We start from the raw sequence: 19662 nt of genomic DNA on the forward strand, positions 1-19662 counted from the left end.
TTTGTCTTTTAATTTGAAAGAGGTGGTGCTCCTCATAGCCACACAAGTATAAATAAGGATGTAAACAATTACAATGCGGCAAAGGTCCATATTGCTTCAATTCTTCCCATAATGCTCTTATTCAGTAAATACTCAGATATTTTGCGGTTATCTTGTTTCAAATTCATTCTATCTTATTATGTTTAATCCTTAATTTTCATTCCATCCAATTTTTTTATGAAATGGAATAATGTTCTAAAGTATCTGGTGGTGTACAACTAATAATGTTCTTTTCCCTCCCCTACACTTCATTCTGTAATTGTCTCTTTTGTAATGTAAAACCCCAACAGTTCTTCTGCCACTACTCCAAAACGACAATGGATTCGCTCCGATCAAACCTTTCTCTGTTTTGGGATCCCGACCCCACCAATCGCTTCTACAACCAACAATGCTACTTCTCTTTTCATACTCCTGTAAATTCTTCTTTCCCTAAATCCCATCACTTTTTTTTCAGTTCAAGAACATGCAAGTTCACATTGTTTTTTTTTTTTTTTACTATATTGTTCTCCATTCTTGTAATTTATATGCTGGTCGATTTTTCAAAGTTTCTGTTAAAGTATATCCAACTCGCTTCTCTCTAGCCAATGGGTAGAGACAAATCTTATCTGTGGTTTTCAATGCAACCAGCAACAGCTCTATTGCAAGATTTTGAAGGATTGGATTGTTTGGTAATCAAGGTATTGTAGTGAATATTCCTGGGTCGGTCATTGTTAAAATCTCATAATAAGATAATTGGAAAAGCTTGTATGTGTACCGAATGAGACACTTTTTTCTAAAGTTGCACAGAGCACTCAAATTCCCAGAAATCACCTTTATTGTATTAAGCAAAGTCAACCATGCTATCTAATTGCAGTGGTAGAGATGCATATCAATTTTTACTATATATCATAATACAAGTATTTATTCAGAAGAAAGTCCCTTAGGACTCTTAATATCAGATTTTATTCAGAAGAAAGTCCATGGCAGCTTTTAGTTGGCAAACAGCAGCTCTAATGCCAATGCGATCATGTGGATTGTCTGTAGTGCAGGACATGCCAACTCCCATAATTGCATCCACACACTGAATTTGTAGATTGGTGTCTCTAGCAGAGTCCTCATCATAAATGAGGGATAGAAGCTGAGGGTCAACGACGTGAACAGTCTTGTTTTTGAATGCTGATTGCACCCATTTTGCTATGCTCAGGCCTCCACTGAAGCAATCATCTTGTGGACTCTTCCCAGAGAAGAGCTCTAGTATCACTATCCCAAAACTATATACATCTCCTGCTGCAGACGCTTTCTCTCCCCATCCATACTCTACATAGTGAGAAAAAGTACTTTATTAATTATAGTTAAACAAAGCATGAGAAAATACTGATTTCTGTCTTAAGAATGTACACTCGAATGCGTTAAAACATTTTTGAAACAAGGAAGTTAACGGAGTACTAACCTGGAGGTATGTAACCGATTGAACCTCTAAGGACATTAGTGGAACTAATGGAAAATTGATTGTTTGATCTTTGAATCAGTAACCTAGCCAAACCAAAGTCTCCAACCTTTGCAGTCATATCTTCATTCAGGAGAATGTTACTCGGCTTAATATCACAGTGCACAATTGGAGTTTCACTGTCATTGTGCAGGTAATCTAATGCAGAAGCAACATCTATAGCTATATTTAGTCTCTCCATAAGGTTCAAACCGTTTCCATTTCCATGCTTTCTCCTCTCCTTAATCCAATCTTCCAAGCTCCCGTTACTTAAGTACTCGTAGATCAAAGCCAGAAAATCATTATTTCTAAAATCAACACTAGAGCATGATGTGATTAGCTTAACAAGATTTCTGTGCCTTGAGTTCTTCATAGCCTCACACTCTGCAAAGAAACTCTTTAAAGAACCTGTTCTTAGTGTGTCAAGTACTTTCACTGCTATAATGTTTCCCTGACATAGCTGTCCTTTATAAACTGACCCAAAACTCCCAGTTCCTAATAATTTTTCTTCCCTGAACTCCTCAGTTGCCAAGCGAAGCTCGTCATAAGAGACCAATGGAGCCCGTGGCTTTAGCTGTTTAGATGCTTCTATTGCTGTTATCTTCACCTTTCGGTAATTCATATATAGTAGTAGCAAGCCAATTGTGAGACATAGTACAACAAATATTACCACTGTAGCTATGATGATATAAAGTCTGACATGTCCTCTTCTATGGACTTGAGGCACACATGCAAATTTCAAGCATAGCTTTTTATTGCCTTCTAAGTGGACAGCAGAGAGAATTTGGAAAACTCCACCACTAGGAATGGCTCCTTCTAAATCATTGTAAGAGAGGTTTAAAAGCTGAAGGGCATGCAGATTTTGAAGTTCAATAGGAATGAGTCCAAAGAGTTGGTTGGAGGACAAGTCCAAAGATTCCAAGGCTCTCACATCTCCAAGTTCTTTTGGAATGGAACCTGAAAGCATATTCCTAGCCAAAAACAATTTCTCCAAGCTCAAGCAACTGCCTATTGAGCTGGAGATGGTGCCATACAATTGGTTGTTTGAAAAGTCAATGGAGGCAATGCTAGTTAATTTCCCAAATTGAGGTATTGGTCCACTCAAAAAATTGTTTGATAAGTTTAAGACAATGCTTAAAGTTGGGAGGTTGAGGATTTCCGCAGGTATGTTTCCATTGAGTTTGTTACTAGATAAGTCCATGTAGAGCAGGTTTTGAAAATTTTGAAAACTGAATGGTATTTTACCAACAAGTTCATTTCTTGACAAATCAATCTTGTTTAACTTTATTAAGTTACCAAGGGGGATTGGAATAGCTCCTGATATCTTATTTCCAGTCAGATATAACTCTTGTAGTTCCTCTAACTTTCCTAACTCCTTTGGAATCTCTCCACTAATTGAATTGTAGCTCAAGTTAAACGACTTCAAGCCACTAAGACGACCAATGGAAGAGGGAATACTTCCATTGAAACGATTCCCTCCCATGTATAAAATTGAGAGATCCTTGGAGAGATTGCCAATGGTTCCAGGAATGTCACCTTCTAGCATATTGCCATTAATGTTTAGAAAGTTCAAATGAGTGCTGTTTGCCAATGATGTGATGAACTCCAAGCCTTTGATTCCTGAGCTGACTATCCTGTTATGGCCAATATTATACAGTTGAAGAAATGGGAGATTTCCCAAACCAGGCGGAACCGTTCCTTCCAAAAGGTTAGAGAGCATGCGAATGACCCTAATATTTGTAAGGTTGTGCAAAGACCCTGGAATTCTACCTGTGAATTTATTGTAGCAAAAATTGAACACTAGTAGTTTGGGAAGTTTATGACCAACATCATACGGAATATCACCCCAAAAGGAGTTTGCAGCTAAGGCCAAATTAACTAGAGAAGACAAATTATATACAACAGATGGAACAGTCCCAGTAAGATTGTTAATAGTGAGATCAAGCTCAATTAGATTGTGTAGCCTACCTAAGTCACTAGGAATCCAGCCACTAAGAGAGTTGGTGCCTAAACTTATATTTCTCAGAGATGAAATATTTCCTAGAGCTGCTGGAATTGTACCATGGAGGCTATTCTTTCCAAGTTTTAAGACCTGCAGCTTTTTCAAGCTGCTGATGTCTTCAGGAATTCTGCTTACAATCTTGTTTGAGGACAAATCAAGAATCTCGAGCTTATTTAAGCAGGTAAGGTTTAAAGGAAGCATTCCTTCTAATCTGTTAGAATTCATATTTAGAACTCTCAAACTGTCCAGATTGGTAATTTGGTTAGGAATGAATCCTGTGAGCTGGTTATTCTGCAATTGTAGGGACTGAAGAGAGGAGATGTTACCTATATAAGGGCTCAAGTTACCCGAGAGTCCAAAGCCTGAAAGATCTAAGGAAATCACTCTTCGGCTATGCTTGTCACATAGGACTCCGGTCCAATTGCAAGGAGATGAATTATGGCTCCAAGAGGATAATGGATGAGAACTAGTACTAGAACTAGAAGTGTCATTGGTAGTACTCAATTGAGACATTAATGAGATTAAGGCTTCTTTGTCTGTGGTGATGCTAAGAGTGGTTGATGATACACCAATCAAAAGGTTGTTGAAATCAAAGGGCACAATTAGGATCATTACTAAGGCATAAATATGAAGAAGTGAATGAGAAAACAAAGCCATGCTTGCTTCTTTGCTTTTTGGTTTGCATGCAGGTTTATGATATTCATATTATGCTGAGAAGATGTGTATTTATAGCAGCACCTTGTGGCAAGTGTAGCAGACACTGTTTACTTAGTTATGAAGCCTCTTCTTTTATCAGTTGAGTCATATCACAGGTGTCATTTTCATGTATGTATCTCAGTTAGACCCAGTTTTATGGTTATATAGTCCACTGATATAGCATTTCAACACCAAAATTAACGTTAGAAGTATTTTATTTACACGACAGGAAGAAAAAAGTGTGTTTTTTAAATTTTATTTTATAATAAGGCATCACTTTAGTTTCTAAATAATTAGTCATTAAAATTATTAAAATTTGTTCAATAAATATGATTTTTAAACTCTATAATAAAACTTGTTGGTGATTTTAGTATCATCAATCTATTTTGGTAGTAATGTGATTTACTATAGGCCGATGCAATTATGCGTTAAGTTTGAAACGAGTTAGGGTAGTGCGGAGTGCACGCTCGTCGAGCCAAACGTATAATTGAATACGAATAATTGAAACCGGATTCCAAAGAGCGTAACCTCTGGCGGGGTGCGGTGCAGTGCCCCGTCGGGGTCCAAGGGGCAGGGCAGTAGGGATGGCAATTTGGCCCATCCCCAATGGGTACCCACAAAAATATCCACAATGGGCAGGGTAAAAACCCACATAAATGGGTACGGGCACGGGCTCGGGTAATTACCCACTTAAATAAGCGGGTATGGATGCGGGTATGGGCAACTTAGTACCCAACCCGCTCCATACCCGCACAACATATATATTTATATATTTTGATTTATATTATTGTATTTAAATAAATGTCTATCAATTTTCAAAAATATATCGATGTTAAACCATTACATATGTAACATAAATGTTTGTTTATTTCATAATTTAACAATAAGTTTTTTGAAAATATTTAAATGATACTAAAAACTTAAAATGATATGATATTTTATAGTTGATATACTTATTTTTTATTAGAAATGCAGGTAACGGGTACGGGTATGGGTACATACATACCCAGAGGACACGGGTACGGGTGCTAAAGTTGTTATCCAAACGGGTATGGGCTCGGGTAAGGGGATTTTTTCTAACCGCGGGTATGGGGATGGGTACTATAGTACCCTACCCATACCCTGCCCATTGCCATCCCTAGCGGGCAGGGTGCGGAGCAGTGCCCTGTTCGAAAAATTTCTCTGATCGTTGTACCCTTTCCCAACAGACATGACCGTTTTCAGTTTCCGAACAGGTGTGTCTTTTCGTTTTTGTTATTGATCTCCTATATAAGGAGTCATTTGGCCTCAATTTTGGTTACACGAAATTAATACTTCCTCTCTACATTCTTGATCTGTTCTCTATTGTCAGAAACAGATTGCTCTTCGAGAATTATCCCCACAAAAATTTCGTGAACCCAGATAAGAATAGGGTCGAAATACTTTGTTCGGAAAGTGTACGAACACGATTTTTCGAAGTTATCCAAGATTATCATACCGAATTTCTAACAAAACTATATAATATTCATATTATTTAATATTTTTTCTCAAATTCACGAAATATTTACATGCAACATTGAGAGTCTGGCAATCAAAACACGATAATTTTAATAGAATGCATCTTTGTGAACAAACAGCTACCATTTACAAAGTCAGCATGAAATTAAAGGGCAATTGAATGCTGAACAATTTTTCTACCAAACCAACAAGACTAGCAGCTTGCTGAAAGGCATAGCAGAGAAAGACCGAGTCAACAATATGGTGAACATCTATTATTATATATAGGATTAAATAAGTTTTTGGTCCCTATAAATATTCCTAATTTCGTTTATAGTCCCTTAAAATTTTTATTTCAAATAATGATCCTCATCAAGTTTTCCATCTACAATTTTGGTTCTTGCCGTCAATCTTCATTAACGGAAGCTGAAGTGGCAAAGGCAGCTTTCAAAAATTTTAAAAATATCCTAGATTGCGAGGGTTACAAGCCTCTTCTTACAATCCCAGAAAATATTCTAAGAGCCGTTTAATCAAACACCTTTGTTGCAACCTTCAAAATTACAACATTGTTCTAAATCACAACTGTTTCATCAACAACAGTGAAGACAATTGTGGAGACATCTTCTTGTTTTCATGCATACAGTGAAGACAATTGAAGCTAATTTAATATGTTTAAGAATCTATGTTATCTAGTTGGTAAAAATAGTTGGCTATTGTTTGTTTGGTTGGCTTGTATTACCGGGGAATGAATATTCTATCAGTAGATGGTGTAGGTTATGCCTTTCCTAATAGAACTTATGAAAAAAATTCTAACTTTCGAGCATATAATTCAGTGAAAATTCTACAATCCTTCATAAAATTCCACAATGTAATCTAAAAGCTCCATCCAAAACATTCCTAAGCCTCCAAAAGATACACCCATGGTTTGTTAGTTAAAGGATTAGATGTGAAGCTTGTGTTGTCGGTGAGACATTAAAATAAATAAAAAATAAAAACATTATGGGAAGGGGAGGTTGGTGCTGCAAGACATGTGTTGTTGTTGTTGGTGAAACAGATGTGATGGAGAACAATGTTGCAATTTTGAATGATGCAGTTAAGGTGTTTGATGAAATGTTTCTAAGGAAATTTTCTGGATTTGTTAAAGGGGTTTGTAACTACTGCAATTTTAATTTTTTAAAAATTTTTCATAGGTGTCTTTGCCACGTCAGCTTCAGTTAATCAAAGTTGGCGACAAGGAAAATTTTAAAGGGACTAAAAACAAAATTATGTATGTTTATAGGAAACAAAAACTTATTTAACCCTTATATATATTAAATCGGACCCCAACATATTTGCACAAAAAATCATTTCTGCCACATAAAATTATTTTTGTCACATCATTTATAATTTTACGTGGCATCTTTTAAAATATATCTTCACTTTTTACAAAAGATGAAAAAAATATATATTAACTTAATAACTACTTACACATTGTAATAAAACTTATAAAATAATAATTTTACTTTTCTTGCAATTAATCTTTAATTATTAAATTAAAAAATAAAAATATATATTAACCTAATAAACTACTTACATATTCTCATAAAAATTATAAAACAATATTTCTATTTTTCTTTCAATTATTTTTTAATTAATAAAATTAAAATATTTGTTTTTGCTATTGTCTTCCATATAATATATCTAAAATAATTTTAACTTATTTAAAAAAAAAAGGTTATACTACTCTTTGATCATACCATTTACAACAACAAAAAATACTCTTATGACAAGCCAATCGTTAGTTTAACATTTGATATTAAAACTACTTTACAATAACTTAAATACAATATAATACATTTTTTTTTCTTATATTCCAAAAACTTGCTTGAGATTCAACTCATTACAACATTAGATATGGATTTAAAACTCATTTTGAACTAAAGATTCTAACAACACAATAATCAATCCGACTAATATACTTAGTTAACTGAGTATATTTCCTAAATTCATCGTCTCTCAATATATTTGCCACATATAGTCGTTTCTGCCACATCACTCCTATTCTTATGTGTCATCTTCTTAAATTTATCTGCACTTTTTAAAAATTAAAATCACATAAAGTCTCTACTTGAAGTTATAAGTTTGAATTCTTAAAAATGTAATATATATATATATATATATATATATATATATATATATATATATATATATATATATACACACACACATTAACCTAATAACTACTTTCATATTTTCGTGAATCTTATAAAACAATATTTTTATTTGTCTTGCAATAATTTTTTAATTATTAAATAAAAATAAAATTATATATTAACCTAATAACTACTTATATATTTTTATAAAATTTATAAAATAATATTTCTATTTTTCTTGCAATTATTTTTTAACGAATAAATTATTTTTACATATCCTTTTCATATAATATATCTAAAATATTTTTTTAAATAAAAAATAAAAATATTATACAACTCTTTCATTATACTATTTACAATAAATAAAACTCTTATGACAAATCAATTGTTAGTTTTAACATTTGATATTCAAATTACTTTGCAAAAGCTCAAATACAATATAATACATATATCATTTTCTTATAGTATATCCGTAACATATTCATGATTCAACTCATTACAATATTTTATTCTTACTATAAGAAATATTTTGAAAAATATAACTTTAAAACTCATTTTGAACTAAAAACTAGTAACAAACCCGTGCGTTCGCACGGGTTCTGGTATGAAACGCGCATTTGTTTCAGATGTATATTTTTTAATGGAAAAATGTCTGGTTACCCGTGAAAAAATAATAATTGAATATATAATTAATAAAACAATATTTTGATCAATAACTTCATGTTCCCGTGTACAAATATTATTTTTGTTTAGTGTAACTCGGTGAACTGACTTTTATTTGAAATGTGCAACCAATGTTGCGGTAAGCATGAGTCGCCACCGACTTTTATTTTGTCCAATGTTAGGAAAGGTAAAAAGTACAGAAAAATACCTTTTTAAAAGAAAACGGGCTCGAGGGGTAAGTTATGAAAAGGGAAGGTGCAAGCACCCTTTTCATCCGTAGTTATCTACGGGCTCTTAACTTGCTTAGCTCATGTTTGTTTGTTTGTTTTGAAAGGAGACATAAGGACTTTAGCGTAAATGCGTAGCCTTAGTTTTTCGAAAATATTGAAAAGATATTTTTACTGAGCTAGGCAGGTTAAGAGCACTACCCTAACTAATTGGTCTTTTTTCTGTAATTTTTACGGTTCCTAGGATTATCCATACTATATAGAAGTAGGAAATCCTTGTTTATATTGGACGTGTGGGTCATCGAAGGGTCATCGAGGTCGTTGAAGGCAACATGATAGAGGTACCTTTAGCAAATTCGAAGGGACAATCATCTTTTCGTAGGCAACAGTTCGAGGGACTAGATCATGTATTCGTAGGCAACATCGAGGGTCATCGAGGGACCATGATCTTTGATGATTTTAATCGAGGGACGTGTTGCTATTGGGTACCCCTATATTCGAGGGACACGACCATATAATCAAAGGCAACCAAGAGGGGCGTACCCTAGGGGTGAGTGTGTGCATCAATCACGTGAGTTGAATTCAGTTATGTTATATTGAATTAGGTGAGCTAACGTTCAATTATTTAGTCTTTTCATACAATCCTAATTACTAGCAGTTAAATATGTACAAAAAATAAAAGCGAGAAAATAAAACCTACGCTATTACATGGCTTCGGGGCGGGGATTACAATTTTCCGAGTGGGGATAAAAAATAATAGGCTAAATACTCTTTTTGGTCCCTTATGTTAACCTCATGGTTCATTTTGATCCCTTAATTTTAAAAAGTGTCATATTGGTCCCTTAACCCTTCAAAAGGTGTCATTTTAGTCCTTTTTGTCACATTAGCGACGGAAAAACTCAGAAATCAGTCGCTAAATCCGTCGCTAATATGACAAAAAGGACTAAAATGACACATTTTGAAGAGTTAAGGGACCAATATGACACTTTTTGAAGTTAAGGGACCAAAATGAACCCCGAGGTTAACATAAAGGACCAAAAAGGGTATTTTGCCAAAATAATATTACAAACTTAAATGAAAATTAAAATGGAAATAACACGATTAAATGTACAAAATTATGTAGTTTGCAAGTGTCCACGAAATTGTCCAAGGGCTCAATGATGGTACCTCACATCAAAATGAAATGTTAGTACGGATATAAATAAAATAATAAAGAGAAATGATAAAATATTAACAACTATTAATTAAAAGAAAAAAAATTAAAATAGCCTTATTAAATTATAAAATTAAACAAAACTATTTTTTTTGTATTTTATATATATATATATATATATATATATATATATATATATATATAACAAAATAAAAATCAAGCATTAAAGAAACACAATAGAAACGTAGAGCTTGGCCTTGATAAAAGAAATAAATATAATAGCCCGAGTCCCATATCAAATAACCTTAATTCAATTCACTAAAATAGTTAGTTAACTAAACATAATTAACTTATTTATTAAAAAAAAAAAAATTAAGTGAGATAAACAAAAATAGCCAAGGAACGTCCCGCTGTAAGTTTGTAGTTTATTGTATCATTAATTTTCTAAAAAAAATGATAATAACCAAAATAAAGAAATAAATTAGTGCTTTGACTTTTCAACCTAAGATAAGGACCATTTGATTTATGACACATGGCAATTCTTTTAATTAAAAAAAAAAGTTATAACAAAAAAGAATCCAACTTCTCTTTCTCACGATTACATCCACAGCAAAGTAACTGGTTTTCAATATTATATCCATTCATCATGAACAAAATACTTATTAGTTACAATACACATCAAAGATCGAGATTTTGAACAAGAGAAATACCGTTAATGGCGGATCTGGAACCAAAGCGATTTCGCGGTGCGGCCGGTTGAAGGAGAACACGCGGCTGACGGCGAACATCCGGCGCCGTGAATAGCAGCCTCGCGTCGGTGTTGTGCTAGCCTTGGAAGCGGTGATGGCGCAACCATGATGGCTGCTCCGTGGTAAAGAAGGTTCAGTCCGCTGCGGTTGGAATTTCGTCGGCGTGGCTTATCGCAAATTCGACTCCTCCTCTTTTTATTTGTGTTTTAGATGATGCAATAGCTGCAAAAGAAAATAGACATTGCAAATAGAAAATGTAAGTAATGAATTGATTGGATTTATGATTAATGTTGTTGGAATTTTATGTAATGGTGAATGTGTTTAAGAGTTTTGATGGTGATGATATGAATAGTATTTTGGTTGGAGATTTCGATTTGGGTAGTTATTGTGTTTGAAATTGGTGGTATATATCAACTATTAGTGAATGGAGATTTTATGCAGATGGTACGTATGTGAGAAGATAAAAGGTTTTTGGGTGTTAGAATTTTTGGTTTGTTGTATATGTGTTGTGTATGTGGGTGGATGGAGATTTATGGTGACTGTTTCTACTCGTGACGTGAGAGATAAAAGAAGGGTTAGAAAAGTAGTGTAAAAGGTGTACGTGAAAGCTGTGGAATCAGGGTTTATCCTTGGTTTGGTCGTGAGTGTCCTCTCTTATAGAATTGGACAGAATTGGACAAGTCAATCTACTCACATTAAGACCTTTGTCTACCCAATTAATTTCTTTCAATTTTTTATGATTCTTTGTCTTGAGCTTGTTTTGAAATACTAATGATTTTGTCGTGTAAGTGTTCGGAAGTGATGGAGAGGTTTGATTTTTTTTTTAGTATCATAATAACTATAAAACTAAAATAAGAAATAACATCTAATAATAATTTTTTGGGCTTTTTATGCTTTTTTTGAATAAAAAATGGATAAAAGTGAATAAATATTTTTTTTACAATAATAAATAAATACGAAAATAATACCTAAATATAAAAACTTATTTTTGTGGTTTTTTTTAGTAATAAGTGAAAATAAAATTAAAACTAAAGTTAGAAATAAATAAAAAGGGAAAACGTCAGAAATGAGATTCAAACCCGGGACCTCTCACTCTTATACCTCTTACTCTCAAATCCTTACCAACTGGACTATGTCACTTATTCGAAATAAAAATGACATTTGCAAATATATGAGGGCAAATTTTGGGGTATGACATTTAGGTATCGTTATAAAAAATATTTGAATCAATAGTAAATTTTCGTATATAAAAATATTTAGATCAATAATATATTTGTTCCCGTATACCATTTTTTGATTTAGATCATAAATACATTTTTTATATATGAAACACGCATTTAGTTTAGATTTATATTTTTTAATAATTTTTTTTTATTTTTCGTAATTAATAAAAAATATTTTGATCAGTAACTTTATGTCTCGTTAATAATCAATATTTTGATCAATAACTTTATAAATTATTAATAAAACTATATTTTCACATATTTTTATAAAAATATACTTAATTAATTTATAAGAGACAAACTTTTTTTCGTTAGAAGCAAAAAGTATATTTTATTAATCATTAAATAACAAAATGAAGATGAAAATATATGTATTTATTTGTGGCTAAAAAAATAAGGAAAAAAGTTCAAAGAACCAAAATCAAATAAATCAATAGTTTGCATTAAAATTAACATAAGGATACATAGTAAAATAAATTTGCTAGGATTATATAATTATTAAATTGGTATAATAAATATGTTTATTTGTCAATCTATCATTTTAATAAAGAGGAAGTAAAATGGGCTTCAATTATCAGACAAGTTCATTGGCTAATGGTTCAAAGTCAATTGATATTATGTGCGTTCGGAAATACATCTCCGATTAAGTTCATTGGCTAATGGTTCAAAGTCAATTGATATTATATGCGTTCGGAGATACATCTCCGAATACCATTGACAATATAAACTTTTCACAGTAGTGTGAGAGCATCTGTAAAAATAAAAGAGCATCACCTTTTTTACTACTTCAAACTAGGGCTGGACAAGATTTTTCGAACCGGTCCAAACCGCCCAACCCAAGTGATCCGTAAGCAAGTTGGTTGACCCATGCGGGTTATTCGGGTTAGTCGGATTGGCCAAAATGGATATTGTTGGTTAATGCCGGTCGGTTTCGGATGGATGAAACTAATCCACGGTAATCCAATTATAACCGATGTATAGGAAAAGATATAATTATACTACTATTAAGCTACTGCACCAAGAAAAAAATTAATTACAATACTGCTACTAAGCTAGTGGATAGAGAAAAAACAAATGCATAGTACTTTTTCTGCTTTTTTTTCCTATTATAATTATTAATTAAAGTAAATTATGAGCATTCTTTTCATACGTCAAATCTTTCTGCTTTTTCTGAGCAAGCATTAATATATAATTAAAAATAATTTATTAATTTCATTTAATCAAAATGATCACATTTTTCTCTGAGTTCTCCTTTGCTTCTACCCTTTCACTCACACTCTCTCTCTCTGTTATTGAACTTTTGTCTTTCATCTTCTCCCTTAGAAATCTCATCTTCTTTCATCATTTTCTTTCACCAGCACTTTCATATATTTCAATAAAGAAAATATTGTTCTATTGTTGGACTTGAGTTGTGGTTAATCTCTTTTCTTTCTCATATGCTGTCATTTAATGGGTTTTCACATCTAAGTTGTAAAGTTTAGTTTTTTCTGAATTTTTTCATCTCTCAAAAGTTCAAAGTTTAGTTTTTTCTAAATTATTTCATCTCTCAAACGTTCAAAAGGTAGATTGTTTCTAACCCGTTTGAAACCACCCAGCTAAACCGAAATCCGATAAAACCGTAATCCGACTTAACCGAAAACAAAAACGGGCGGAAATGGTCTCTTATCTTCCATCCGTGGTTTTCTTCGGATGAACTATTTGTAATCCGAAACCGATCCTAACCGACCGATGTCCAGCTTTCAAACTGAAGATTAATCGTGGCCTATTGGTTGTTTTTTCTAATAAGTGGCAGTGTGGCACGAAAAGATTAACAACTTACATCTACTTAATGGTGAGGGAACACTGACATTTAATAGCATGTCATGTCTGTTGCATCTGCCTGCCCCCAGAATCGTCTACTATTGCATCTGCTTATGTTCAAGTTTGATTTATTTGAAATCATTTGATAAAAGCGCACATGCATGGTAGAATTCAATGTACACATAAAAAAAAACATATAACTTCCAAAAGTGCATTTTCAAGAAAAATATATCATAAGACATACTTCAAAAAGATTGTGATTATTTAAAACATATGGTGGAAAGTTTTTGATAGATTTGTGTTCAATAACCCTAGATCTAAAATTGCATAAAGAGACAATAAGATAAAACAACTTTTCTTCTTCATAAAAAGAGGCAGCATACAATGATTATATAGTAGGGTTTTGACTTACTAAATGGGCCAAGACTAAATAACCCATAAAATAGAAAAAGACTTAATAAATAAACCTTGACTAATAACACCCCTCTTGGGGTCACACGAACTCTTTGAGCCAATTGGGCCTTCTTATAATTCTGCTGGCCTTTTTCCTAACATTACTCCCAGGCCCATTAGGAACCTTGTCCTCAAGGTTCAAGGGTAAAGAAGGCCCATTAGTAATTACTAAGCTGTCACTTGGCGGTAGAGGACAAATTGGCAAGCTATCACACACAACTGGTGGTGGGGACACACCCACGTGCTTTGGAGAAAAAGTGCCCGTTGGAAGATAAGGGCGAATCTGAGCCTTGGATTCTGATTGGTGGAGAGGGATTACATTATCGCCTCGGGCAGAGGAAGTAGCTGGCTGTGGGAAAGCGTGTTCATGTTTCCAAGGAAAAGTACCATTAGGATTAAATGCATAGTCAATAAAAGAAGACTCCACCGAGTCATTTCTGTTTGTCACATTCGGTGGATCTAGCAACTCGTTGCACTCTTCACCTTTCTTAACACTTTTGTACTCTTGTTTTTGTTTCACTTCCTCCACTCTTCTCTGATCTACATTTGAGCAGCTCCTTTTCTTTTGATGGTGTGTTTCCAAATCGCTCTGCACGCTGACCATGTCGACACCCTTCTCTTTATCACTTGCATGCACTCTTTGCGGGGAAGACAACACAGGTAAAACCTCCTTCTTCTTGGAATCCGGTTTGCTTGATGTTTGAATGCTAACGTCTGACTCTGTTTGTGGTTGACAGGTATCGTGTGGGTTATCCTCAAACACAACAAGGTCGGGTAAAGGAAACTGATGACAGTCTTTCTGAGGTTGGGTTCCATAATAAGCCTTTAACAGCGACACATGAACAATGGGGTGGATTCGTGACGAAGAAGGTAGATCCAGCAGATAGTTGACGATACCAGTGCGCTTGATGATACGGAAGGGGCCGAAATACCGTTGAGCTAGCTTCTGAGATACACGTCGGTGTACGGTCGTTTGACGATACGGTTGTAACTTTAGTAAGACCCAGTCACCTTCCCTAAAGGTAACGTGTTTGCGTTTCACATTAGCTTGTTTCTCCATGGTGATTCTGCTTTTTCTTAAGTGCTGTTTTAACTTAGCCAAGACTTCTTGCTGTTGTTGTAGCGCTGATTCCAGATCTACTTCAGAAGAGGAGTGTTGGACATAGTCCATGAGATTTGGTGGGTCACGACCGTAAAGAGCCTTAAACGGAGTCATCTGGATCGCTGAGTGAAAGGACGTATTATACCAGTATTCTGCTAGATGTAGAAACTTGTGCCATGTTTTCGGATGATCTCCAGCAAAACAGCGTAAGTAAGTTTCTAACGATCGATTTACCACTTCTGTCTGGCCGTCGGTCTCTGGATGATATGATGTGCTGTATTGCAGGATTGTGCCGTGATTTTTGAAGAACTCTTTCCAGAACTTGCTTAAAAATATAGGGTCCCGATCTGATACAATGGTTTTGGGGCTGCCATGGAGACGAAATATTTCGACTGTGAAACGGTTGGCCAGATCCTTTGCTGTAAAATGAGTTGGTAAAGGGATGAAGTGAACAAATTTGGATAGCCGATCGCAGATAACCCATATTGCAGTGTGGCCACTTGAACTTGGTAAGTGTGTGATGAAGTCCATTGTAATCTCTTCCCATACTTGTTTAGGAATAGGTAGAGGTTGCAGTAATCCTTTCTTTTTCTGAGTATCATATTTGTTATGTTGACATGTGAGACAATGCCTAACCATATTTTTTACTTCGAGGTGCACTCCTGGCCAACAAAAAGAAGCACGCAATCTTGCCAATGTTGCCTTGACACCAGAATGGCCTGCTGTAGGTGTTTGATGGTGCTCGAGAAGAATGTTCTGACGCAGATCTGCTATAGCAGGTATGAACAATCTGTCTTTGTAATAAAGTAAACCTTGGGACACTCTGTAGTCTGTATTGGTACTTTGGTGTTTGGCTAACTCGAGTAGATTCTGACCCACACTGTCATGCTGGTAAAACTGTTTCAAGGTGTTGAGCACATCTGGTAGAGGAGAAGAAAATATCAAAAGTGTTGATTTTTCAGGCTCAAACTTTCTGCTTAAAGCATCAGCCACAAGATTTGACTTGCCAGGTTTGTATGAAATCTCAAAATCAAATCCTTGTAACTTTGCAGTCCATCTCTGTTGTTCTGGTGTCTGTATGCGCTGTAGTAGCAAGTTTCTTAGGCTCTTCTGGTCAGTATAGATGTGAAATTTTTGACCTATCAAATACTGACGCCATTTCTTGACAGCTTCAGTGATTGCCAGCATTTCCCGGACGTACACAGATGATGCTTGCATTCTGGGGCATAATTTCTTGCTGAAAAAGGCGATGGGATGACCTTCTTGTGATAAAACTGCTCCGATGGCGACTCCAGAAGCATCAGTTTCTATTGTAAATTCTTTTGTAAAGTCTGGTAGAGCTAAGACCGGCATGTCGGTCATTTTATGTTTTAACTCTGTAAAGGCCCTGGTTGCCTCTGTACTCCATGTAAAAGTAGTGGAACGCAACAAATCGGTGAGAGGAGCGGCGAGTGTGGCGTAATCTTTAACAAAACGGCGATAAAATCCGGTGAGACCTAAGAAACCACGGAGTGTCGAGAGAGATCGAGGTGTTGGCCAATCTAAAATGGCTTTCACCTTTTCTGAATCAGGTGCAACTCCTGCTGCTGAAATAATATGTCCTAGGTAATCAATCTGAGTAGCTGCAAAAACACACTTAGATAACTTGACAAAAAATGCTTGTTGTGATAATAACTCAAAAATGACCTGCAAATGTGTGAGATGCTCATCAAAATTTGAGCTGTAAATTAAAATATCATCAAAAAAAACTAAGACAAATTTTCTTAAGTAGGGTCTTAAGAGATCATTCATCGCAGACTGGAAGGTTGAGGGCCCATTAGTGAGGCCAAATGGCATTACAAGAAATTCGTAATGCCCATCAAAAGTCCGAAAAGCTGTTTTATGCGTGTCCCTAGATGCAACTCTGATCTGATGGTATCCTGAACACAAATCTATCTTGGAAAAAATTTTAGCAGATCCTAGTTCATCAAGTAGTTCATCAATAGTGGGTATGGGAAATCTATCTTTTACTGTAACTGCATTGAGTGCTCTGTAATCAACGCAAAAACGCCAAGTCCCGTCTTTTTTTTTTACAAGTAACACGGGTGAGGAGAAAGGGCTAGTGCTAGGAATAATAGTGCCTTCCTGCAGCATCTCTTGTATCATGGTAGTCATAGCGTCTTTTTTTGAATGGGGGTAGCGATAAGGTTTAACATTGATAGGTGCTGTGTTAGGCAAGAGGGTAATGTGGTGATCATGTGGTCTTTTTGGGGGAAGGCCTTTGGGTTGTTGAAAGATATTTTGAAATTTGGTTAAGAGCTTGGTGAGTGGTGTGGGTAAGGGAGATTGAGCTACATCAGCTGAAGTAATCAGATTAGGTAATGTTTGAGCAGAATTGGAAATAGGTTCCATTAAAAGTAAATGAAAAGAAGCCACAGCATCTGTATGAATAAGGTGGCGCAATTGATGGAAAGTGGTTGTTGTGGGAAGAGATTTAGGGTCGCCGGTGAGGGTTAGGGGTGTGTTTTGGTGCTGAAAAGTAATAGAAGGAATAGAGAAATCTGCCTGAATGAGTCCAAGGGTTCTTAGCCAAGCCATTCCTAAAACTATATCTGCACCTTCTATTGGGAGTAAGTAAAAAGGTAGAGTGAATAGTTTTTTTTGTAGTGAAATTTGGACATCTGGGCAAATACCTTCGCATTGGAGGTGAGAACCATTACCAACCATTACGGAAAATTGGTTGATAGGAGTAGTGGTAAGATTGAGGTGGTGAGCGATCCTAGGTTGCATAATGTTATGAGTGCTACCCGTGTCTATAAGTACCATAACCGGTAAGCCCTGTATGAATCCTTGGAATTTCAAAGTTTGGGGTGAGAACTGCCCGGTGAGAGCTTGAGTTGATAGCTGAAAATATGTGTCATTTAAATCCTGTTCATGAGAAATGCTATCGCTAGGATTACTTTCCTCGGATTCCAAACCTTCGTCTTCAGCCAGCAAAAGAAAAAATCTGTTTGTGGTGCATTTATGGCCGGTAATGAACTTTTCATCACAATTGAAACAAAGACCTTGAGCTCTCCTCTCTTGTAATTGGGCTTGGGTCAGTTTGCGAATGGGAAATTTGGGTTGTTGTGGGTTGAGGCTTTTTTGAAAGGTAGGAGTGGGTTGGGCCGTGGGAAATTGGTTTTTGGGCGTGGGAGTACCTATGTTGGCAGCAATTGGTTTTTGGAAGGATGTGGAGAAAGGTTTAGTGAATTTCTGTTTGGAATCTTTTATTTTGGATTCAATTAACTTTGCAAGACCAATAGCATTAGAAATAGAGGTAGGTTTGTGTATGGCCAATTCATTTTGAATATCTTGTTGCAGCCCTGAAATAAAACAATTAAGCAATGCATCTGCTGGTAAGCCCACCACCTTATTACCTAATTGCTCAAATTTGGTTTGATATTCCATAACAGACCCAATCTGTTTCAACTTAAATAATTCAGCTTGATGATTTTCAAAAGTTGAGGGCCCAAATCGTAATTCTAACGCTCTTGTGAAAGAGGCCCAATCAGTCAACAAAAAATTGCTATGCATCCATTTAAACCAACCCAAAGCATCTCCTTTCATATAAAAAGAAATAAGTGATAATCGGTTTTCCGGTGGAAGATTGTAAAAACTAAAAAACTGATCCGCTTGAAATAGCCATTCCAAGGGATTGGAACCATCAAACAAGGGAAGTTCAAGTTTAGGAGAACGAAAAGGGGGTAAGGGTGGGATATGGTTAAATTGTTGATATGGGTTATGGCTGGGCATGTAGGGGGGGTGTAACATTGGAACAGGGGTAAAGGCAGAATGGGGCATGCCTTGGGTGAATGGCGGAAAATTCGGTACGGCAGTGTTATGAAAAGGTAGTGGAGTTGGGATGGCTGTATTGTGAAACGTAGAAATAGTGGGCTGGGGTGTGGGAGTGACATTAACACTAGCTGAACGAAAAAGGGCTTGGTTTGGGGTGGGTATAGGGGGTATGGTGGAATGGGTAGGTGTAATATGCTGGGTATGGCTAGGTGACGAAAAAGACAAAGAGGAAGGTAATTGTGTAGTACCTGAGTGGCTGCCACCAGATTGTGCAGCTGTTGCAACAGTAGCAGGCTGTTTACCTTGTTGGATAGTGACTTTTCTAATAGCTGCCATGAGAGCTTCATACCTATCATCTTCTACATTTCTTTCATTTGCTAACATGGTATGAATTTTTCCCACTTGCTGTGCTATATCTTCATGGACTTGAGCAAATCTTACATCCATTTGTTCTTGAGTTTCAGCCATTGCAGTATTAAGGTGTAAGGTAGACATTTGCAAAGCTTCTTCTAAAATTTCTTTAGAGGAAGGGTTAGGAGGTTTTGGGGGAGCCATGGGAGGGCAAGAGAAGGGAGAATGAAAGCACCAATGATAGATTTGTGTTCAATAACCCTAGATCTAAAATTGCATAAAGAGACAATAAGATAAAACAACTTTTCTTCTTCA

General features: G+C 35.4%; 2 protein-coding genes across 2 annotated transcripts; both read right to left on the reverse strand.

Moving 5' to 3' along the window:
* Positions 1 to 813: 813 nt before the first annotated feature.
* On the reverse strand, positions 814 to 4176 carry LOC131607843 (putative receptor-like protein kinase At3g47110). The gene is made up of 2 exons (XM_058879798.1): positions 1469 to 4176; positions 814 to 1335 (listed from the first exon to the last, which is right to left on the reverse strand). Exons 1-2 carry the CDS (start codon positions 4161 to 4163, stop codon positions 974 to 976), a joined length of 3057 nt encoding a protein of 1018 aa, XP_058735781.1. The 5' UTR covers positions 4164 to 4176; the 3' UTR covers positions 814 to 973.
* Positions 4177 to 14118: 9942 nt separating this feature from the next.
* On the reverse strand, positions 14119 to 19551 carry LOC131605768 (uncharacterized). Its single transcript, XM_058878084.1, has one exon. The coding sequence runs from the start codon at positions 19549 to 19551 to the stop codon at positions 14119 to 14121; it is 5433 nt and encodes a 1810-aa protein (XP_058734067.1).
* Positions 19552 to 19662: the final 111 nt, after the last annotated feature.

This window comes from Vicia villosa, linkage group LG5 (assembly GCF_029867415.1).
Source record: "Vicia villosa cultivar HV-30 ecotype Madison, WI linkage group LG5, Vvil1.0, whole genome shotgun sequence".
Taxonomy (NCBI): Eukaryota; Viridiplantae; Streptophyta; class Magnoliopsida; order Fabales; family Fabaceae; genus Vicia; species Vicia villosa.

Excerpts from the sequence above, each read along its gene's own strand:
- LOC131605768 (XM_058878084.1), bottom strand. The coding sequence starts at position 19,551 with ATGGCTCCCCCAAAACCTCCTAACCCTTCCTCTAAAGAAATTTTAGAA.
- LOC131607843 (XM_058879798.1), bottom strand. The coding sequence starts at position 4,163 with ATGGCTTTGTTTTCTCATTCACTTCTTCATATTTATGCCTTAGTAATG. Across the intron at positions 1,336-1,468 it reads AATCGGTTACATACCTCCAG|AGTATGGATGGGGAGAGAAA; the intron begins GTTAGTACTCCG and ends CTCACTATGTAG.